This window comes from Cyclopterus lumpus, chromosome 17, assembly GCF_009769545.1.
Source record: "Cyclopterus lumpus isolate fCycLum1 chromosome 17, fCycLum1.pri, whole genome shotgun sequence".
NCBI classification, from domain to species: Eukaryota; Metazoa; Chordata; class Actinopteri; order Perciformes; family Cyclopteridae; genus Cyclopterus; species Cyclopterus lumpus.
Window position 1 is genome coordinate 1,500,467 of NC_046982.1, and position 24,094 is coordinate 1,524,560.

The window sequence follows — 24,094 nt, forward strand, 5'->3', positions numbered from 1 at the left end:
TCATCAGGTCTTGTTTACTGCCCATTGGAACGCCGGCAACTGTTAGCATGCTAACACCCTAAACTAAGATGGGGATCTGCATAGCTTGAGCGTAGCGTGTGCACACTAGCAGAGCAACAGCCCACATACCCTTCACCAGACAATCAGCCTGAATCACCATTTCATTCCATTGAATTGTTCAACAAACTGGAGACAGAAAACTACAAGAAAACAACTTTCTGTCTCAATTATTAATCCATTCTACAATTTGGTTCCCTTGACAGTGACTGAAGGAGCCTCACAATCACGGCTGTAGGCGCTTAGAACATCCATGACTTTCATTATGTATTTGGGTAAAGGGGTTTAATATGACAACTTTAAAGACACTGACATTGAGCGTGACACTCGTTCCAGGTGTTTCTGGTGTGGCAATAATTTGTTCTTAAGCGAGGCAACTGCAATCTACACAAGAAGGGACCAACAACACGTCTCGGATAAAGCTTTAAAATGATCCATCGTAGGCACATGTATCAAACATCAAATACTGAAACAATTCCCTTAAATAAAGATCAGCTTTTATTTTGTTTGGTTGTTTTTTTAATGGAGTTATCCGGCTTTCCATCTTCCAACCCAGAGAGAAAGAGGAAGAAATAAAACAGAAAATTAAAATTACAAGTTATAAAAAAACAAACATTTTGAGGAACACACTCCAAGCTACAAAACACAAACTTTTTGAATGCATAAAGACAGAAAATAAAAACACAGGTTCCAAATTGTAGACAGTTTTTTTTAGTTACAAATTAAAACAGAAAAAAAGCATAGTTTTCACATAAACATCTTTTTAAACTTTTGATTCTGGTGGTTGTGAGGTTCCTCCTCTGAGGGTGAATGTGTTTGAGAAGAACACTGAGCCCAGTCTGTTGCAGGAAATAGACCAAGCCGCCCACGGTGTCTTCCTTTGACCCTAGAGAATAAAAACGTTATAGACTATATGCGAGAGCTGCATCATTCTGTCCATGAAGTCTCTTTGTGATGAGCTCGAGAACGTGTGCAGCGTGTTTGTACATATCTGTGTGTGTGTGTTTGTTTTGTGTGCACGTGTGGTCCGGCAGTCTCATTGATTCCCATCTTTTTTGTTGTCCTCTCTTCTGTATCTCCTCAGAAGTACACTCTCTCCAGTCAATAATGGAGAAATAAACAAAACAAACTAAAAATAGAGAAGGAGCCTGTCTGCCAGTAAACCAGCTGAATCCAGTCTGTAAGCCAATCATCTGCCTTTTACAGTCTCAACTGTTTGTGTAGTCACTTGGTTCCCCCCAGCAGTTTGGGTTGATCCAGTTTCAGTTCAGTTTGTGACCATAAATACAAGAAGACTCCACCGCTGGTGCAGCTAGTCCACGGTTGAAGCTCCCAGGTGGAACCGCAAACACTCTGCCAGTCCGGTCATTCCAGACCAGTAGAAACCAGTAGATCAGCTTAGCAAACATATCCTGCTGCCCGGTGGCCCAGCCAGTCCAGCCGACTCAAGGTAAACTACAGGACCTCCAACAGCAGGGAAGGAGGGTCAGAGGGGGACTGAGGGGGGGGGAGAAAGAGAGGGTTACATGAAGAGGAAGAGACAGAGAGAACCCACAAAGGGACCAGGGCTTCTCTCTCCCCTCTGGTTTTCATTTGTGTCTCTGGAGAGCTTTCCTCTTCCTCCTCTTGAAGAAACAGCAGCACCTGCAACACACCGTCTTTCATTAACACACTGCTCTCCTCCAAATACTTTTTCTTTTGCCATCATGTATTTGAAGCAACGACGAGTTTTGTGAATTAAACGTGTACACTCTGGTTGGACCTCTCATGCAGCAAAGCAATAACAATAAGGATGATGATTAAAATAAGAAGAATGAAACTGTGTTTGTGTAGTACAATGAATGAAGAAAGATAGAGATAGAATGAACACTAATAGTGCTTCATTCATCTGAGGCGGCTGCAGCCAGGACACTGGCTGTGGGGGTTCTGAGTCTACCAACCATTACCAGCAACAATAATGCTTTTTTAAATATTCAAATCAGTACCCATGTTTGCAGCATGCACTTGATCAAATAAGATACAAATGAAAATATTGACAACTACACTAGAGTGACTAGATTTGGTCTACTATGGGTGATGGGATCCTCTACCTGCCCATACAGATGCAACTCCGAGCACAACAAACAAATAATACATTGAAATGTATTCCAAAGCTATTCATCTGAACAGTCAAGGTCGGGCAACTTGTTATGGCAACTCCTGAAATGAGGAGGCGTGCAACGGCAAACCGACAGCTCCTTCATAAAGGAAAAGAGAAGTGCAAAGTAAATAAATATCCACAATGTACATGGCGGTACATGTACGACCAGCTAGATTATTAATACCCTCTAGCAGTAGCCTGAATGCTGAAGGGCTTATTGAGACTCTCACCATCCGTTTGAACAGCAGGTGTCAGTTTGTGCACTCCAGCTGAGCGTTGGAGCGAGTCCTGACTGAGCCCCGTGAGCGCTGACCAACCCAGAACACGTGGTTGCACCAATGACTGAAACTCTTAGGTAGCGATGTGTTGTTCTGGCCTCGGAGCCAGCATAGCTAACAGGCTAACATTCTCCACCATTATTACGTATCGGTTTCCTCAGTCCGCTATCCGATTCCCTCAGTATTGGAAGCCAATACCGATTTTGGCTCGGATCAGTCCCATGTCTCGTTATTTCACACAATAGATCTCTCAATTTAAGTGGTTTTCTTCTGGGCTCACTGAATTACTTCGGCGTGACTTAGTTGGAAAAATATGATCTAATAATAAATGTTACAAAAAACAAAAACAAAACAGAAAGCGCTTCTTTTAGTGCAAAGTTAACACTTCCTGAAGCACTGCTTTTGAGAGGAGAAGAAGTCAGAGCCACAGGAAGTCAGAGCAAACTTACCTGCTTTCTGTTTAATCAAAATTATATTTTACCTGGAATTGCAAAATGGTTCAAAGAAGAGTTGCAGGTGTTGCCTTTCTCTACACCTCTATTCTAGTAGAACTTGTTTGTACAAATGGTTAATGAATAAAGTGCTTTAACACTTCCTGTCATTATTCACCCATTCACACCCATTCATACATTGATGGGAGGAGCTACCATGCAAGGTACCACCTGCCCATCAGGACTAATATTCATACATTGATGGGAGGAGCTACCATCTGCCCATCAGGACTAACATTCATACATTGATGGGAGGAGCTACGGGAGCAACTAGGGGTCAAGTGTCTTGCTCAAGGATACATTGACAATGTGTAGCCGGGGATCGACCCGCTCTACTAATGAGCCACGGCCTTGTGTGTGTGTGTGTGTGTGTGTGTGTGTGCGTGTGTCCTTACTTGGTATCATCAGCCACCTCCACCTCTGCATTGGCTGTGATTGGTGCGTTGGAGTGTCCTGCAGTGGGGTCGTCTGTATTTAGCTCCCCATTGGTGGAACTCATCACCTGGAGGTGACAAATGGAGGAGACCGTGATGAGTACAGGCGCACCAACGTCCTATCTGGTGGGGAAAAACTAAAAAGACTTGTATGACGTCCACACTAAGGCGGATACATTTGAAAATGTTGTTTGTGAGTAAAAACCACATGCTTTTCGGGTCAGTTGTCACTGTAGCACCAAAACAATAGAAAAGCAGCTCAAAGTCAAGTTCTTCTCAACTTCAGCCTCAGCTGGTCGGACGTCCATCTCTGTCCTGCTCTCCAGCCACAGAAGAAAAAGATGGTTTTCAAATGTAGCCGGCTTAACGTGACGTGGTCTGAACAGTCCATACAGATTGTAAAGCCCTCTGTAGCTAATTTGTCATTTTGGGGTACACAACATAAATTGAATAAGAGCTGTGGCCTCCAGGGAAGCGTCACACCTCCACAGGCACAGGCAATGTCAACATTTATTTTGCTGCCATGCAACAACAAAAGCGACACCTCTGTTTTATGACTTATAACAAAAAGCAATGATGACTTTGTGGCCTTAAAATGTTTTCACTCTTAACAGCAGCCGTTTTGATATCACAAGCATGCTTTTAAATAATTAATTCTGTACACATGACATCTATTGCTTCTGTCCATCCGGGGAGAGGGATCCTCCTGTTGCTCTCCTGAAGGTTTCTTACCTTTTACTGCATATTCATGAATACTGATGTATGATATCACCTGAAACTAAGACTTGTTGCGTTTCCGTTGGAATGAGCGCTTTACGGCTACACTGTTGTACATGCCCAACCTCTCTGGTCGGAGGGAGAAACACAGCTACTTCTTTACATTATGAAAGACTTTGGAGGTCCGTCCAACAGCAGCTGGAAAGCCTCAGACGCAAACAAGCAAAAGGGCACAGTTGTTCCTTTTTTCCATATTTAGATAATAGTTAATCAAAGTAGGTTATGCACGCCATATAAAAAAGGAACATTAGTGGATAATTCATTTTCATTAGCCATGTTAACAACAGAGTAGCAATATTGTCTTTTTCTGAATGAGGGTAAAAAAGCAGAACGTTTTGTGCATGTAAACAGTTAGTGACCGTACATGAGGCATGAACACCACCTCTGGAGAAGAAAGCCTGAGCGCCTTCATCTGGTGCAGCCAACATCAGCTGACAGGGAAACGACTAGTGCCTCAGAATGCATTGAATCCCAATACGTGTAGTCGTGGGGTAACCAGTCCATCTGTGATCCGTACTGACCCCCTCACGGTTTGGCACGCATGTGAACCGCAGATTAATTACAGTATAACGTTAAGAAAATATAGTTTTACTGATGACCTTTATCCTCCAATATTCAATAGATTTGTGATTAGGACTTCATTTATGTTTTTCTAGTTTCTGATCCCCGATAATGTTCAATTGTAAACAACCAATCAGTGTTCAGAGCTGGTAACATTAGGAGCACCGCTAACGGCTAACCAACAGGTCCATTAGTCAGGCTCAGTTCAGAGAGGAGTATTGGGCCAATGTAAATTAGAACGTTATCGTGATGTGTTCTCATGTCATCTAGTCAAATGTAGTGTTGATTATTAATTAAAAAAATACAGTAGTTTGAAGGACATGTTTTCACAACAACATAAATAGATATCAGAGATGAATTATGAGCTGTTTACACTAGCTCTAAGCAGATTATAACACTACTAATGACAAGATTTGTTTTAATCCATAACAATACAGTCTTATATTTCCATATCATTTGAATTGTGTGTTTTTAGGAAGAACAAACCCTATAGATGACTTAAACAAAGTAAAAGCATTTTGAATTGTTGATAATAATCTTTTGAACGGTGGAGAAAATAAATAGTCTAGTCCTTGTAGACCAGCTGCTATAATCAAACAACAAAAGGGATCTGTATGATCTGTATCTGTTACCATGGATCATCATTAATCAACAATTAGTATCAATGGCAACATATTTTGATCAGGGATCTAAAAGTTATTCTTTTGTACTGATCCGATGCAAACTTGGAGTTTTAGGACCCGTTGTACTTCTAGTGTTTAGACAGGGATGATGTCACGTGCACATTCTCAATAAACACCAACTCCGTAACACCACATTTCCCTCTGAACTGTGGTTTGATAGCATACCAGGCACCGCTCGTTTAAAGCCATAGAATCAAAGAAGAGCAACGACGGGTATTGAGCTACATTTGTGTGCCTGGATAGAACAGAACAAAAGGCAGGAGTTTACACACCAACTCACATGATCTCAGCAATCACTATCAACTTAACTTCTGCTAATGTTCCATTGTTGGTTCAGCACAATGTGAAAGCAAGCCTCTTATACCTTATACTCAGCCTACATCACTTTCTGTTCAGTCCATAGAGAAGCTAGGACTGTCTGTACCTTGCAAACTATTGCAAGGGTGGATGCATTCATTTAGAATCTCTAGTAAAATAGATTATTGAGGTTGTGAGGAAACAGCCTAGAGGTCGGCCCTTCTCCGTCTCGGAGAAGGTCATGCAGGCAGACAGATAGACAGGTAGGCAGACAGACAAGAAGCCATCAGAGCTAACCCTTCCTCTCAGTACCTGGACGGACCCGCCCAGCCTATCAGCAGTGAGATGGGAGCCCAGCAGCTCTCGATTGGTCACTGGAGTGGGCTGCGACTCACTGCCTTTCCCTTCTGGAGACTAGAGGAGACAGGAAGCCGATCGCAGGAGGAACGAGAAGGGAGGGAGGGAGGGAGGAGGAGGAGGAGGTGGTGGAAGGGGAAAGGTGAAAACGTCAGATAAGATAGAAGAGGAGGCACGCCATAGAAAGGGGCGGAGACAGGGGTGAAAAGAGAAAACGGAAGAAGCAGTAAGGTGAGGGTGAAGTGAGAACACAGGGCAAATGGAAAAGAGGAGTGGCGGGGTGAGGAGCAGAGGAAGGAATGAGGAAAGAGAAAAGAAATAGTGAGTTCAGAGTCAGTATTTGGTGGAGGAGCAACAAGCGGGTGAGCACTCAAGTGTGCATTACAGTGAAGTGCACAGGAGGCTGTCCACGAGTGGAAGCCCCATGCAAACGGGGAAGGAGGTGGTCTACCTTCTGGGTTTCCTCAACCTCACCTGCCTCAAACCAGATTTTTGGGCGGCGTTAAGACCCACATAGCAACCTTTGTAAGCCTGGACTGATGTGCATTTCACCTCACCGTAAAATATGTAAAGATATTGATTGGGAAACTCATTTGTACCTGTGTAGAATGGGTTGGAAATATCTGCTCACATAACATAGACACAATTGAATGCAAAGAATAATATTAAGGGTGTCCCGGAATCAGGATTCAGGACTGGGGGGGGGTCTTCAGAATGTTAATATTGGTATGATTGTGTGTACCTGGTTTTTGGTCTGCGGCGCTTTCTCTCGGTTGCTTGTCTGAAGTGGAGTCTCACTGGCCACCGGACCTATAGGAGTGGGCTAAACACACATGAAGTCGGGTCAACATGGGATCAGAGTGAGGAAATGCACATTTGAATGCAAGACGTTTCTTTATGTGGACTCACTATTATTAATCTAAATGATAATGTTGCTGCACACGAGGAACCCTGCCCATTCAGACATTAAAAAGTAGCCTCTATGCGTGATGCTGAATGTACCACTCAAAACCTCAACGCTCACGTTATCTGTCACTCAAAGTGAGTCTATTCAGATTAGAAGCGTGCAGAAGGAGGAGGAAGTGTCTTTCTAGAGATAAGAGACAATAAGAACTTGGGTGCATCCCAAGTCTCTTAAAGTTGTGTCTTTGTCCCTCCCACCTGCGGAGAGAGACGCAAGGCAACCATGCGAGGAGGAAGGGAACGAGGAAACGTGTTTTTAGAGAAATGAGACGCCCTTTTTCTCAATAGCGTCACGTGAGGCAACAACGTCATGGCGGAAATTATTTCTGAATGGAAATGATGGTAAATGATGTACAAAGTGTTTCTTGCTGACCGATTCATCTAGCTATCTCTGACTTTAATTCATTGTATTTCTAAAAGGAAAAAAAGTTGTTTGTGTCCTTTTGTCAGCATCTAGTTGAGGACGCAGATTCTCAACTAGATGCTGAATCAGAAAACGAATAAAAATGAGATTTAGAAGTGATACACTTGAGTTGAATCAGTCTTCACTGAAGTATCAAATGAGAGACTTGGGATGCACCCTATGACTACTTGCAGTTCATCCAAATGAATATGCTTCACTGTTTGAACCCTGACCCTGCTCTAAACACAGCTGTACGTTCAGCTCAGACCACACACACACTCACCAGTGGCTTCCCAGTCCAGTCGTACTGGTAGTCGAAGATGTATCCATTTCTGTCAAAGAGGTCCGTAAAGAGTTTCCTCAGATAGTCGTAATCTGGCTTCTCGAAGAAGTCCAGCCGACGCACGTACCGCAGGTAGGTGGCCATCTCTTCTGTTGCATACGCACAGGCACCGGAGCCACACACACACACACACACACACACACACAAGATTAGATCAACATATGCTTGCCTGATCATAAATGCAACCACTGCACAGGAACGCTGACTTTGTTTGAAGAGTGTGTGTGTGTGTGTGTGTGTGTGTGTGTGTGTGTGTGTGTGTGTTTACGAACCTGGGAAGCTTTCACAGAGGACCTCTATGGGCGTGTCTCTCTTAGTGTCTCCTATCTTCTGATAACGCTCTTTCAGAGTGTCAGCCTGGTGAAGAGAGAGACATTTAAAGATATTAGTAATGAAGGACCAATTAAACAAAGATGACTGGACTGACTAACACACTGGATGGTTGCTCAACTGCCTCCTCACCTTGAGTCCCTGCCAGGGGAGGCTGCCTCGCAGGAAGTACATGAACATGTGGCCCAGAGCTTCCAGGTCATCCCGCCTGCTTTGCTCTGAAACACAGAACCACAACAGAAGGCTTCAATTCCTCTCAATCTCAACACGACTGAGTGAGATTAGGACAGTTCTGACACTACTGTCCCTTACAATTTGGAGGATCCATTCATGTTTTCAGCTATTTAACTCATTTTCTGCTTTCGGCTCCTAAAATGTGTGGACTTGTATTTTTCCTTTATAATAAATTAATGCCTGACTGACCTTGGTGAATGACTGACAAAACAAATATATGAAGATGTCACCTTGGGGTTAGGATAAAAAAAGGAGAGGCTAGAACACCACTCTCAATGGACCTTTTGGGCAAAATGCCCTTCTTGAGCGTGTATGAATCCACGAACATGAGACAAGATTAAAAAGTCGAATTGGAGTGCTGTCCTAGTCTTTCCTTTTTAAATATTATCAACATCCAGTCTTCAAGGTCTAATCGTCACCCATTGGTTTGACTGACATTATCTACAAAATGTACATCATGCCGTATTGAAGAAGACTCATATTTACAATGTTTACTGAGGTAATACACTTTTTGCATCTAGAGGAGTCGCATCCTGAAGTTTTAGACACTTCCGCATTGGCTTCACTTTTCAGACCTGGAGGTTGTGTCTTTTTCCCTCCTGTTGACCCTTCGTTAAGCCCCTTCTCCAACTGCCACACAGTCAAGCTGTCTGAGCTAATTTGGAGTCCACACTGTCACTAACTGCACTCCCTGAATGAATAGTATCACATTTTGAGAAAATGATAAAAAGCAATTTCAGAGAGAAGCAGACAGAAGGGTTTAGAAAATGTGTTTGAAGGATATCTTCAGGATGACAAACAGGTTCAGAAGATAAAGCTAGAAGCTGAAGCTACAGATCAGTGTGGAAGTGAACCACCTCATCACCTGCTGATGGAGACTGAAGAAAATGAAGTGAACAACTCTGTTCCTCTTTATTCACTGTTGCAATCATTAAAAAGCAAAAACATCATGTGTACACATTCAGTATACCTTCAGAAGCTAACGTAGCATAGAAGTGCTAACGCTAGTCAATGATGCGCTCAAATACTTCTATACTTATATATATATATATATATATATATATGAAGAGCATCCGGAACCATTGATAAGAGTCTATGGAGCAGAGCAGGAAAGTTGTCAGACTGGTCTGAGCTGGACGATGCTCCGCTATGATTGGCCAGTCTGCATTCAAGGGGCCGGCTTTAGCAAAGATTTCTCACCATTATTTGATATTTCATAGATTAATGGCCTTTGCCATGTGCCTCTGTCTTGCATCTTGCCGTGACGTGCATCAACATGCCCTCGGTGTGAGGGATTTTACAAAGAAAACAACATGCGCTCTTTTGGCTACAATGCCTTGAAAAGAGAATCACTTGTGCCCCTGCTTAAATGAATTAGGTCAAACTTCTTGACACCATACTTTCAGTAGATCGCTGGTGCTGCTGCAGGAGCCAGACACAGCTAATGTTACTGTGATTGCGTTAAGAGTTGTATATGTGTGCACATGTCTCACCTTTCCCCAGATGTGTATTGATGCTCATATATCTTGCAGTTCCAGTCAGACTCTTGTGTTCTCGGTATGGGATGTGTTTCTTGGTCTCTGGGTCTATGTATTCCTTCGCCAGGCCAAAGTCTATGATGTGGATGGTGTGTTGCCGTTTGGAGCCGGGTCGGCCCACCAGGAAGTTCTCAGGCTTCACGTCTCGATAGATCAAGCTTCTGGTGTGGACAAACTCCATACGGGTTATCTAAGGGAAAGGACAGGGCAAAGGTGCACAGCTAAGTAATCAAACACTAAACTTAAGTGTTTTTAACATTTTAAAAAGTATAGTTTGTATGTGTTTACCAGTTGTATGGCTATCATAAGTACAGTTTTTAGAGAGAAGGTCCGGTCACAGAGGTCGAACAGATCTTCTAAGCTTGGTCCCAGTAGCTCCAGAACCATAGCATTGTATTTCCCACATGGTCCAAAGTAAAACACCTGCGGTACGCCCTCTGGATGAACAGATAAAGGATAGTCAGAACACATTTACGTATAAAATCCAGACATTGATCAGTGAGGTGCCTTCGCAGTGCACGAAAATATTAAAAGTTAATATCCCAGCAACCGCCTGTTGATACAGATGTATGTGCTGCCGTACCACCAGACGAAGGAGCAGTTTCTTTTCTTTGGCTGCAAGACTTTTAAATTCATCCTCCATCATAAAACTAGGATTACCGCCTCTCGAGTATATGCCTCGGCCAACCAGTCAAGTTGTCCATGTATGTCCAAAATATCAGATCAAATAAAAGTGACTATCACGAAAATCTACTGGGTTAATTTGTGTCCAGGTGGATGTCTGTGCTAACTTTGCATAAGGCACTCGAGATATTACAAGAATGGAACGGATGAGGGGTCAAAGTGACCTTGACCTTCAAAAGGCAAATCTGATCATTCTTGAGTTCAGCTGGACACATAAGTTACGTGGCTAAATAAAGACCGGTTTTCTAACCACAAACAGAAGCCAATTCATGTGCTTCAAGACTATTTTCTTCCATTGTATTGGTTGTTGAAAGGCTGCTTCAGGCCGGTGAAGTGCTACGTTACATCACCACAGCATTCTTCACCAAGACAAATGAGGGCAAAACCGCATCACCAATCAGTTTCAACTGAATGGGAGTCTGAGGCTCCACCGCACTCGGTGAAACATGAGAGCAGAAGGTATTAATGATAATTTAGCGGCGGTGCACAAAAATAGGGCCATCAATTAGTTTTTCCCAATACCTGGCCTTACTTAATACTGTGACTGTGTTGTATTCTACTTTATGTGGTGCACAAGAGACTTATTCTTCTGGCTCGGTCAGTCATTAATTTGTCAGGTTGGAAACCCATTCGGTGGTCTTGACACACACTGGTTTGTCGGCACAATGGGGGATAACATGAACCTCCCACGTGTTACAGTGGAAACAAAGTGTGAAGCAGGAAATGGCTGCTGACATCCTCCCAAAGTCTGCATTGCATCGGGAAGCAGTTATTCCAAATTGGGCAAAAAACAGGAATAATAAGCAGAAAATGAGACTAACATAGCGCTGCTCTTTGAGAATTATGTAAACAAACACAACTTTAAAAAGTCTTATTTGCTAGTTGGCATTAGTGTTGATGCTGCAGACCGCCAACTTCAATATAATATTTGGTCACATCACAATGCTGATTCTCACAGCAGAAAGCCCCAGTGCTCCTCACCTGAACTTCCCAGCTGTTTGTAGAAGCGATATTCTAGGTGGAGCTGTGGCGCCCGTGACTTGATCGGCTCCTACAAAGGAGGATTTCGTTTGAATTAGAATCATTATTTTGTCACACAATAGATGAAATTAAATTCATAATATACAATTCATAATACACATCTTTTCAGGGCAATCAAACCCAAATGTTGTGAATGTAATGCTTTGAGTACAATATGAAACAGCTTTCTGTCCCTTTAAAGTGCTAATTGTTATAATCTGAAATATGGATTAATAATTGTTATCCTCACTATTACTATTACACTGATACTATAAACTAGAGACAAATTATTTTACCAGTTTGATAGCCACGTATTCATTGGTATACAGGTTCTTTCCCAGTCGCAGCTCTCCAAAGTTCCCACAGCCGATCTTCTTTCCGACGCGGAAGTTTGGCCCGACCATCAGAACCCCGGAGTTGGAGCTGGTACCCCGACCACCGTGCCCTGATCGACTGCCCGTCTTCCCAGGCATCCTTTTCCCCTCCTCTGTCTCTGCCTTCCCTCCTCCTCCTCCTCCACCTCCACCTCCTCCTCCTCCAGCTCCAGCTCCAGCTCCAGCTCCAGCTCCAGCTCCAGCTCCTCCTCCTCCTCCTCCCCCTACTCCTCGCTTGTCAAAGTCCATCAGTTTGTGGTAGCCTGGTCTCTCCACGGTTAAGCCGATTCCATCAACCAAAAACAACTACCAAAACAACTGCCTAGCAGCTTCGCTGTCAGACGACAGGGTGGGCTAGGCTTGGCCAAAATGAGACTTAAATTGGGCAGGGATGGAGCTTGGGTAACTGAAGCTGAAGTGGGACAGACGTGAGATGAATTCAAAGAATAGAAGTGGCTATAATAAAAAACTGGAGCCGAGTTAGAAAAAAGCGAAAGAGTGCTTAGTACCAAGAGAAAGTGATGAGTGCTGATGAGAGTGAAAGAAAGCAAAAGTTGATGATTTTAGGGCGGGGTGGATAGATGACTAAATGAAAGAGAAATGAAAAGATGACAGGGTAAGGGGGCACCACTACCAACTAGTTTATACCCCCTTGAAGGGGGCCAGAGATGGTGATGGAGGGGAAAAATATAATGGCCTGGTCAGTCACCATACGTGGCTAGCCATATGCTAACATGCTATATGAAACTGGGAAGCTACGCTAGCTTCAGGCTCAGACAAACCAGTCCACCATGACAACAGCCTGCCGTCAGCACAACACCCATGCACCCCACTTTAGAACAGACTTCGACTGCAGAAAGTGTTTAGAGGTAGAAAGGTCTTTCAAAGGTTCCCCTTTCTTGACTAAATACTTTAGGCTTGTGATTTATTGCCATAGGTTAGTTGGTTTTAGAGCATTTGATCGTATGAACGCTGGCCCTGTGTACTTGTCCACTGTCAGAACACCAGGTGTTTGGAATGCGTTGTGATGAAGTTTCAACGCACAACCTGAAAGAATCATAAAAAACATGACATTATTTTATCAAATGTAAACCATATTTTAATACTTAAAGTGTAGCACAGTACTTTGTATGTCACAATACCAGAAATGTAGTAGTCCATACCAAGACCAGGAACATTCTTGATACCCAATGCAATACCCCGGTAAAAAGAAAACATACAATCTTTTGTTACATTTGAACACATCATAATAACATGATAATTTACCTTCGCCCAATACATTTTTTTACTGAAAGGAGCTTGAACTCATCATAATGTAACTCAATACAACGTCTGTATGTTAGCTCTGTTATTTGTGGTAAATGGACTGTACTTTCTAGTCTTTCGACCACTCAAAGCTCTTTAACACTACAGGACATCATTCACCCATTCATACACTGATGGGAGGAGCTAAGGTGCTACCTGCCCATCAGGGGAAACTAACATTCATACACCGTAGGCACAGCTACGGGAGCTCTTGCCCAAGGACACATCGACATGGGCTAGCAGAACTGGGGATCGAACCGCCGTTCCTTGAAGGATTGAAGGACGACCCTGCTCTACCACTGACCCACAGTTGAGAATTTAGCCAAGCAAGACTGTGATGCTCATAGGCTGCTAATAGCTAACAGCTAACATCACCTAGCTCTCCTTCTGCTAATTACCACACAGATTTGTTATTCACAATGTTGACTTATCAGGAAAATGTTCTATTGCCCCCGAGACGACGGGGCCATGTTAGCTATGGCTCAAACCCTGACACACTGTAGAAAACCATTACCAGTGTCTGGTTTTCAGAATTGTTATCGGTTTTTATTACATGCGTACTTTGAGACAAATCAGAGTCATCATTGTTGGGCTTCCTGAAGTATTTCAGTAAATTGACAAATTGCTTCTGTAGCCTATGAACTGGCTTATTTAAAAGAATACTACATTTATTCTGCAAGCCTTAGATCTTCACATTAATATCACATTTTACTGCAAGGGATGACCTCAGATTATGTCGAAATAGAAATAAATAGAAATAGATAATTAGCAAAGAAAATTGCAGAAGTGCCAAAACTTCATGAAGGCGATAAGGAATTCAGGGATATTTAGGCAGGCCAGAGAGCAGGTCAACAAGTTGTCAACAAGTTGTCATTAAACTAAACAAACACATTTTTTGTTTCTAAAAACAACAAGTCAGAGATATTACGGTACATACCTGCAGGTTTCTTATCTTCAACTTTTTGTGCTGAATATATATAATATATATAACTGCTGGGCCATTATTGCTGATATATTTGCTGCAGATAAAGTCAAATCCTTATCTGCCAATCAAAAGTAAATGTCCATCAAGAATGGACTTGCATGTATATAGTGAAGTTCTTTACACTACCGGTCTTCATTCACACACATTCATACACCGATGGCAGAGTGCCACCTGCCCACTAAACTAATTCACATTCAGATGACCCAATCCCTCTCTGAGCTGCAGCTGCCCCACCACAAGGTAGAGAGCATAGCTCACATCCATCTCATCCAACTCTACATTGTGGCTTTGCTGGGGTTTTGGTTCAGCCTCACAATACTTTGTTGCAAGACAATTTTAACAGAAAAAAATAAATCACTGAAAATATGGATGCTAATTTTATTCACCTATAATATTTAGTAATTAAGATACTATGCCATTATATGTCAGCTCAAACATGAAAAAGTAACGAAGAATAACATCTCTATTACAGAACCCAAACAAAATGTTTGCGTTTTATCTGATACTTTACAGAATTTAAATGTAAAGTGTTATCAGGTAACGTGTGCACCCTCAGTTTTGGGGAAACCAAATGGCAGGAGTGCACCAGTTGTTGTTCTTCACAGATCCCTAAAAAATGAATCCAGCAAGTCTCTGGTTGTTTGTTCATCCGTTCTCTTCCTTTACAATGTTGGTCTTTGTGCTTATTGTCAACACAGATCCATTGGCCCTTCAGCACTTAAGTCTTGGATTGTGGGTATCTCAAGTGGCCATAAATGACAAAAATGCAAATATTCTTCTTTAAAAAAAACAGAAAAGTTTGAACTATTAGAATATCTATATTTGTGCATTAGGTCCATAGCACCGTGTGCTAACCGGACCCGAGCAATGCAGCACTGTTCAGCGTGCCACTTTGTCAGACGCCCGTTTCTATTTATTCCCGTTACTTGCTTTGAAAGGATGAGAAATGGCTGAGTAGAAAAAGTTATCTATAGGATACTTCCTCGACTCCTCTCCATGAGGCAGACACAGCCTCTGTACTGCTTTTTCTTCTAACAATTGAATATTCATTTTAAAATATCTGGAAACTAAAGGCTAAGAATTGGTTGCCAATTTCTTCAAATGGTTGACCAGGCAACTTTTACCGCTGCGCCCTAATAACAATGTATTATTATGTGAAAAGCAATGTGTCCTAAATTTAATTGATAAATATATTTGTTGGCTGAATATCTGGTCGACTACAAAAGATTAACTTTTTATGGCGGCACGTTTAGGTTGTTCAACTTCATTATAATAGTTCAGTGCCCATTGGATTTTTGACCACTTCTTTGCTGATGATAAAATGGAGGTCATAGAGAGGAGGAGGAGGAGATGGAGGGGGAAATGTCTGAGATAGCGGACAATGCGCAGTGTGTCAAAGCTCCTCTGATGTCATTTACAGAAATAACATGACCCCCAAACCCCTGTGAGGACGTGCAACACGCATGTGAACCCAATGCATGTGAATGTCTGCAGCTACCCAAATACATCTCTACTTTAGTCAATACAGCTTCTTAACTTTGATAGAAAGAAATCCCAGCATACGTCATGTGACAAACCACTGTGGTCTTACAAACTACTATTACAGTCTATTTAGATATTGATGTTCTGAATTCATCAAACTGATTTTACTAGAGGCGCACCACACAGGATATTTGCAGCCAATAACAGTGACTAAAAAATGCATGTTAAAATAAAGACTGATGGCAATTCCATTCTATGAAAACATTGATTCTAACAGAGTTCTGAGCTGAGTGCAACAGAAACATCACCTCCAGTGCAGCTGCCTCAACAGAAAACTAGAATGGTTGATTACGTGGGAACGCTGCTCAGCTGAGTTTAACAAATAAGAACATTTGGTCGCTCAAAATTGAGCAAACAGGTTTGTAGGTCTTGCTAAAAATCAGATTTCAAGAAAACATCGAACAGCCTTTTGCCCTGACTGAAGTCAGTCCTACGTCTGTAATTACATCCGCTTCAGCAGGTCAAACCATTTTTTTTCTCCCTCCTACAGAGGCCTCTGTCAGATTGAGCAACTCCCAGCAAAAAATCAATGCTACTGTATAGGCCATATATGAGAATGGGTTAGGCCTGCTCAAAGCAAGAGGCAACATCACTCCCACACACTATCTTTGGCCTCAGCTAAAAGAAGAGTATGCAACTCTTTCCTGAATACAATCTAAATGGCAGGGGCTTTTGCTGAAATATTGTTTTGGTAAAAATGTACTTATTGTACTAAAGCTGGTTGTTTTGTATGCTTTGGCCTGTGCCTGATATTTACATCTTTCAACAAACTCTCTTGAAAATTATTGCCCATTACTATTACCTCCTTAAAAATCAAATCATGCATTTAATTGGGAAATATGTTATGAAATAGCTTGGTATAAAACACTAAGTATTTTTAAGGTTTAAACGTGTCTTTGACCCCAGCACTTTATCTGTGCATCCCCTTTCTGATGATGTCTTAACATATACTTTCAGGGTTTTTTAATACTTTAAAGACTTTTTAGGAATCCTCGGATGCCACAACTTTACTGAAAACTAGTGGTAACCACAGTGGCAAATATTTTGATTTTTTCAAAAATGTTAAAGCTATATAGGTAATGACAATAGTATTTGTGAAGCACTGATATCAAGACACCAATTCTGGTATCCCACACAGAGTCCTTGTCAGCAATGTTTTGGTTGCCCTCCTATCTGACAACATCAACCTGAACAGTGAAAGCAAAGTATTTTACTCCACCCACTAACCTGCTTACAGCCTCACACCCAATAGCATCCACTACACAGCATGTCCACAGGCTACAGACCTAACCCCAATTAAAAAGCTACTGGGACAACCGATTCAACAGTTTCTCCACAAGAAAACAAACCTGACACACAGGACCTGTTTCTGAAATATGCCAATTTAGAAACTTGGAATAAAAACATCTGTGCAGAGCCTTGGTATCGGCACCTAACACACAACTTGCTTGCTGTATGAATTGTGTGCATATGGGACAAAAAGTGAATTTCATTCATTACTGCAAATGGCAATCAAAATAACATTGCGGGCCCAAATCAAACACAATGCATGCTCTTCCTTTCTGTAAATATACATTTATGCCCATTCACAATTTATTCTATAACGTTTCCTCTATGGGGACTACAATTCTAGTTTAAATGCTGTCTTTACATTTCCAGCCCACCTTGCCCGATATGTATTGGCGTTAATTACGTTATTACAATTTCATAAATGTGTATTCCTGTTGACGTGTGTCCATTTGATGAATCAATGGCCCCTTACAGTGGAACTAGCTAATGAGTGCATGCCAGTTATCTTAATATTCAATCTGATCATATCACACAGGACATAGTCCTCGATGGAATTGTTAAGGGAAATACAATCTAGCTGTAGCAACATGGCCTGGTCTCACCACCCACACTCAGCTGCACCACCTCGTCCTCATGTCTCCAGCAGACACATGAGAACGACAAGTCAACCCGAGACTGGACAACACGGTTTTGTTGAAGATCGTCGCGAGCTGTCAATATTTCCACATTTGGAACAGAGCCCTGTTCATGATATGAGCTCTTTGAGTTTGCTAATGGAGCTAACGCTAGCTGATACGACTGTAGCAGATTCCAGCATCAGAGGAGCAGAGTCTGTTCAATCTGCTAACTATGCGTCTGCGATCGCTACCCGACGTTGGCTGGGAGCCCATTGTGGAAAATATAATAGCAACGACACATTATCAATCAAGTTGGGTAACGCAGGAAGTTAGGTGGAGGCCACAGTAGTTAGTGTGAGTGTTTGGCCTCGGTGTAGCCTAACAACCTGAGCTTCATTGAAACTAATTTGAAATAGCTCGCTGAGAGGAGAGAATGCAATAGCGAAGTCATGTCAGAGAATACAACAAGGACAACAGTAACGAGCAGCAGTGTATGCGATAGCGTGTGAACCACATTAACAACTCGCTACCCAGCTAGCGTTCACTAGCCTCTGTGGTCGGAACGAGACCTAGTCCGATAATAGACTCAATCGTTAGCTAACATGGTAGCCAACCAGCTAACTAGCCAATGTTGGCTAACGCAGAATTTCTGCCCATACATATAGTCATTCATACACGTAGCAAACGGAAGCTAATTTAACGAACACATTTCTACAAAGTTGAAAAGGGACATTACGTACCTAAACAGAGTATATGTATCTTGCTATTTGTCTAGCTTTGAATAAACTGTTCTTATTTTCTTCGTCTCGTTTTCCTGCTCATCTCTTTTTCTGTGGATGTTTGGCTAACCAGCTGAAAAGCCTCGCCAGTGACTATAGCGCAATTTGCGTAGTAGAAGAAAAGTACGACGCAGCAAACGGAAGGGGCGAGCGTAAACTGCTTTGAAGAATATCGACAGAATATCTGTGTGCGCGGATGTGAGTGTACGTGAGAGGGGGTCACGAACACTTTGATTTGAGTTGGTTTTACTTTCACCAGCTCTTGCTTTTTCATAGTTTGTGTGTGTTTAAAAAAAACGTGTATCCAATCTGGACAGCAGTCAATTGCTGCATCGGCTCTTTACTCCAGCACATTTATTTTTAAATGAAAAAATACAACATTTCATAATATAATAATAACAATATCGATGATAATAATAATAACAATAATAATATTTGGTTTCTAATCTTTTAGAGAAGTTGAAGACTGTTTGCAACAAACGTCAAGCAGGTTGCCCCCCCTGATGATGCGCCCCCCCTACTGCAGCCTTCAGTTAGCCTTCAGTTTAGCCTTCAGTTTGGTCTTCAGCAAGTAAATCACATGCTCATTTGGCGTGGCACGAGGTAAAAACTTGGCCACCTAATATGAATGTGAACCAAGGCTGGACTAGCAACCAGGCAAAGTGGGCAACTGCTCCGAGACCCCGGGCCCCCAGGAGCCCATAAAGTCTAGTTCACAGTGTGTCAACTGGTGGTTTGTACTTTGAGTAACTGCATCTTTTTTGGGGATTTTGCACCTTTAAAATACAGTATCAACTAAAGCTTGTCCTGCTATATCCTAATACTGGTCACAATCTACAATAGTTGTTGGACATACATTTTCACCGTGCTTACGTGGTGCATATTCTTAAAGAAACTGTCATGTTTAATCAATTTGCTGTTTGGCACACAAAAAACATTTAATGTGCCAGTTTAGTATTACTGGTTGGATCGGCATATGCATATGATGAGACACTAAATAAAAACACATATTATGGGTTAAGATGGACTATAGAGATCCAGCAGCAAAAATTATTGCCTGGTGGCCCCTTAGTATGTTAATTAAGACATGTTGTGAACACCCTCAAACAGTATTTAGACTCAAGGTCACAACTTCATAGTTTAATGTTTCATTTACAATGTGTTTCATATAGAGCATATGTTTTTTTAAATGTGTCAGTTTGTGGACTGCATATATTTCTGCGCTATGTATGTCAGAAGCCTAATGAGCAACATTATTGAATGTAGGTGGTGTCATGTAGTTTATTCAACTTATCATTACTTTATTCTCATTGATGTAAATCATGGGAATGTTACTGTATATGTTATATATATGAAGGGCGTTTTTTGTAAAATATCCACCGCAACTTTAGTGCATTCAGCCATGTGGATACAACTCATGAATTGCAGTAGTCATGCAGTGGTGTAGTTTCTCACCGTGCTGCATGTGGAGGTGTCAATACACTATGACATCCCTTTTAGGTGTGGTCCTGCATTTTAGGACATTGTGACCGGAGCCTACCATGAACACATTCATCATATTAATAAACGATGTACAAGATATAAATGAGCCAGCAGTTTACTCACTATTATGAAATGTTATATTTACATTTTTACATTTAGTTTCGAGTGACACTTTTACATGATTTTTCATAATGTCAAATTGTATTTCATAATGTCCTTTTTAATGAAAGTGGCACAGTGATGATGTAATTGAAATAAACAAATGCCACTTGTATGATATATATATTACTTTTAAGCGTAAATGCAATCGCTAGAAGTTAAATGCTAATGTTAGGTTATGAACTATTTACACCACGGTCACATGAAATAGATCCTCTGTTGTCCTTGTTTGATGAGCTCTTTGGAGGTCCTCAGGGAGTCACACAGGCTGACGGGGGCGTGTGGGGCTGTGTTTGTACTTCTGGAAATCCACAACCATCTCACTAACACAAGAGCTCCAAAGATGCTTTGAACGCACCAGCTCACCGGATGGTCAGTCTCCTGTCAGTGGATTCATCCCCACCAGAGAAGATTTGACTAATCTGAATCCGTCTGTGTCCATGTAGGTCTGCAGGATCAGATGTGGTATTGGATTCTTCTGGGAAAAACTGCCATCCTCAGTTTGGCCTCTCTGGCTGTAAAATACAAGAGAGGAAGAGAAGGGGAAAGAAGGATCCAGATCTCTCTCCACAATATTTCTTTATTTCTGCATTCATTAGTCCTCAAATGAATCATTTAAAGTCTGGGTAAATACAATCTGAGATTAGTTTCTAAACACTTGGGACTCAACGTATTTAAAAGTGGTATCTTCTTTGCAAATAAATAACTAAGTTTAATAATTCAATTCAATTCAATTCAGTTTATTGTATATAGCCCAAAATCACAAATTACAAATTTGCCTCAGAGGGCTTTAAATCTGTACACATACGACATCCCTGACCTTTGACCTCACATCGGATCAGGAAAAACTCCCTAAGCCAACACCTCTGCATCAAGCAGAATCACATTCCTATAAAATAATCCCGGCAGTGAGAGAAGACTTTGAAAAGCATTTCGGCTCTCATGGAGGGAGATACATGTTCAATTCAAGGATTAATCATCATCATATACTGTACATACAAATTAGATACTCTCTCACTCTTTGTATATATAAAGAGATGATCTCATTTTTATATCTGTATATATTGAGAAACGTATGGGAGTTTATTCAGTGGAGATGCTGGCACAATAAGCCACTCTTGGCTCTGCATTAGGCAGAGGAATATAAACCAGGAAACAATTCTGTTTCAGTTGTCAACAGTCTGAGATCCTTCAAATTTCAGCCGTCAAGTCATTCTATCTAACGACAAGTAGCCCACATTCCAGACTCATTGATGGAAGTATGTCATTGTGTTGATGTGGGCTCCTGCCCATGTAGGCTTGATCTGAAGGGAAAGCAGCAGGAGGAGCGGTTAGCAAAACAAGCTGTACAGAGTGAAGCTGTGGATCCTTCCATTCAGCAAATCGAAGGTCAATGCAATCATTTGGAATAAGACAGTGGAAGATTGGAACACAGACATTGATAGACAGAGGTAAAGACGCGGTGTTTGTTTTAACAGACAAAGACTTGGACACACTTAAGACAATAGGAAAGCATTCTTCTGGTTTATGTGAACACTGTCTGGTTGTAGTGCTTGTAGGGGAGACTGGGGGCAATAACATCTTTTGACATTTCACTTTTATAACCAGACTACTTCAAATACAGCAGTCTTATTTTAGTGTACGAAACATATAAATGTGGACTGATTGGTTAAACAATTGTTATATATACATATATATATATATATATGTATATATATATATACATTGTTATATTTTCACAAATAAGGACAAGACTATAATTTTGAATTCAAGAAGTCAGACTATTACAATTGCAACACAATGGGAAGTATGTTTATTGATGAGCTGCTATCCTTAAAACAAACACATTGACCTTAATACACACTTTTAAATATAATGTTAACTCAAATCCAGTACAACATATCAACAGAAACCAGGTGTTTAGATTGGGCCATGTGTGTTACAGCCAGAGATGCAAATAGTCTCAGTTTAAGTTCTCAGTCATCTAATGTTTAGAAAGCAGAAGCAAAATACCTTTGGCCTACTCAGCCAAAAATAAAGGTTCATGCCTCAAAATACACAAACAAATGAAGGAACAACATCTGACACAAGGTCAGCTGCTCCTCCTCCCACACAGTCACATATATGTATTTACATGTATATATATTACACAGTTGTATATTATTTATGAGTTGTTTACCAGTCCAACTCCGACTGATCTGCCTATTTCATAGCAGGTGATAATGATATCTGGTGGTCTGTGGGGGTCTTTTATGGAGGTAGCATCGTTGATTGTGTCTTTCCCACAACCCTCTTTTTATGCTCTGAATAGAACAAGTTGAATGACGTGTCGAGTGGAGAGCAGTGGGGCTTTATTCATCTGCTCAGAGAATCGGGATGAATGGATATGATGACCACATGAATGGATATGATGACCACATGAATGGATTTGATGATGGTTCCTAGAGTCCTAAAAAGTAGGATGGGAGCCAGAGCCTTCAGTTATCAAGCTCCTCTTTCATGGAACCAGCTTCCACTTTCAGTCCGGGAGGCAGACACAGTCACCTCATTTAAGAATAGACTTAAGACTTTCCTGTTTGATAGTGCTTATAGTTAGGGCTGAATCAGGTTTGCCCTGGTCCAGCCCCTTGATATGCTGCTATAGGCTTATAGGCTGCTGGGGGATGTTTTAGGATACACTGAGCACCTATCTCCTCTTCTCTTTCTCCTTATGGATGAATTTACATCTCTCCATTACACCTTATTAACTCTGCTTCCTCCCCGGAGTCGTTGTGACTTCACGTCTCATAGGGTCCATTGGACCTGAAGGTGTCTGATGCTGGTGAGCCGGCCTCCCGCGTTGGCCCTGCTGATGCGCCCCCCCCCCCTCTCCTCTCTACCTCCTTCTGTTTCATGGATTGGAGTTCCATTCATACATTGTCATATTCATGTAATGTGTTTATGTAACTTTGTAAATGCTGTTCATTCTGGTCACATGACATCTATTCATCTGTCCATCCGGGGAGAGGGATCCTCCTCTGTTGCTCTCCTGAAGATTTCTTCCCTTTTTTCCCTGTCAAAGGTTATTTTTGGGGAGTTTTTCCTGATCCGATGTGAGGTCAAAGGTCAGGGATGTCGTATGTGTACAGATTGTAAAGCCCTCTGAGGGGAGTTTGTAATTTGTGATATTGGGCTATACAAAATAAACTGAATTGAATTGAATGACCACATGAATGGATGTGATGACCACACTGATGACCACATGAATGGATGTAATGACCACACTGATGATATGATGACCACATGAATGGATGTGATGACCACATGAATGGATGTGATGACCACACTGATGACCACATGAATGGATGTGATGACCACATGAATGGATGTGATGACCACATGAATGGATGTGATGACCACACTGATGACCACATGAATGGATGTGATGACCACACTGATGACCACATGAATGGATGTGATGGCCACATGAATGGATGTGATGGCCACATGAATGGATGTGATGACCACATGAATGGATGTGATGACCACACTGATGACCACATGAATGGATGTGATGACCACATGAATGGATGTGATGACCACATGAATGGATATGATGACCACACTGATGACCACATGAATGGATATGATGACCACACTGATGACCACATGAATGGATGTGATGACCACACTGATGACCACATGAATGGATGTGATGACCACATGAATGAATATGATGACCACACTGATGACCACATGAATGGATATGATGACCACACTGATGACCACATGAATGGATGTGATGACCACACTGATGACCACATGAATGGATATGATGACCACACTGATGACCACATGAATGGATGTGATGACCACACTGATGACCACATGAATGGATGTGATGACCACACTCCGAAGCAGAGGGTGGCGGAATGCAGCTGCGTGTTGCCAACCGGCGTCAACACCGAACCGAGAAATAAGACGAAGAAGAA

General features: G+C 41.7%; 1 protein-coding gene across 2 annotated transcripts; it reads right to left on the bottom strand.

Moving 5' to 3' along the window:
* Nucleotides 1-537: 537 nt before the first annotated feature.
* On the bottom strand, nt 538-18,568 carry LOC117746227 (casein kinase I-like). Of its 2 annotated transcripts, none has more exons than XM_034555214.1 (11): nt 18,444-18,568; nt 11,887-13,011; nt 11,552-11,621; nt 10,175-10,323; nt 9,842-10,076; nt 8,247-8,332; nt 8,057-8,141; nt 7,725-7,870; nt 6,818-6,898; nt 3,362-3,468; nt 538-1,701 (listed from the first exon to the last, which is right to left on the bottom strand). In XM_034555214.1, exons 2-11 carry the CDS (start codon nt 12,211-12,213, stop codon nt 1,647-1,649), a joined length of 1,341 nt encoding a protein of 446 aa, XP_034411105.1. In that variant the 5' UTR covers nt 12,214-13,011; nt 18,444-18,568; the 3' UTR covers nt 538-1,646. The 2 variants fall into 2 exon arrangements, with proteins under 2 accessions (XP_034411105.1, XP_034411106.1); XM_034555215.1 differs by lacking the exon at nt 18,444-18,568 and adding an exon at nt 6,031-6,132 and having other exon boundaries at nt 733-1,701; nt 11,887-12,092.
* Between the last annotated feature and the right edge of the window lie 5,526 nt (nt 18,569-24,094).

Coding starts and splice junctions, on each gene's coding strand:
- LOC117746227 (XM_034555214.1), bottom strand. CDS start 12,213: ATGGACTTTGACAAGCGAGGAGTAGGGGGAGGAGGAGGAGGAGGAGCT. Junction 7,871..8,056: donor CCTCTGTGAAAGCTTCCCAG/GTTCGTAAACAC, acceptor ATGCAACAGAAG/AGATGGCCACCTACCTGCGG. Junction 6,899..7,724: donor ACTGGACTGGGAAGCCACTG/GTGAGTGTGTGT, acceptor ATGTGTGTTTAG/CCCACTCCTATAGGTCCGGT.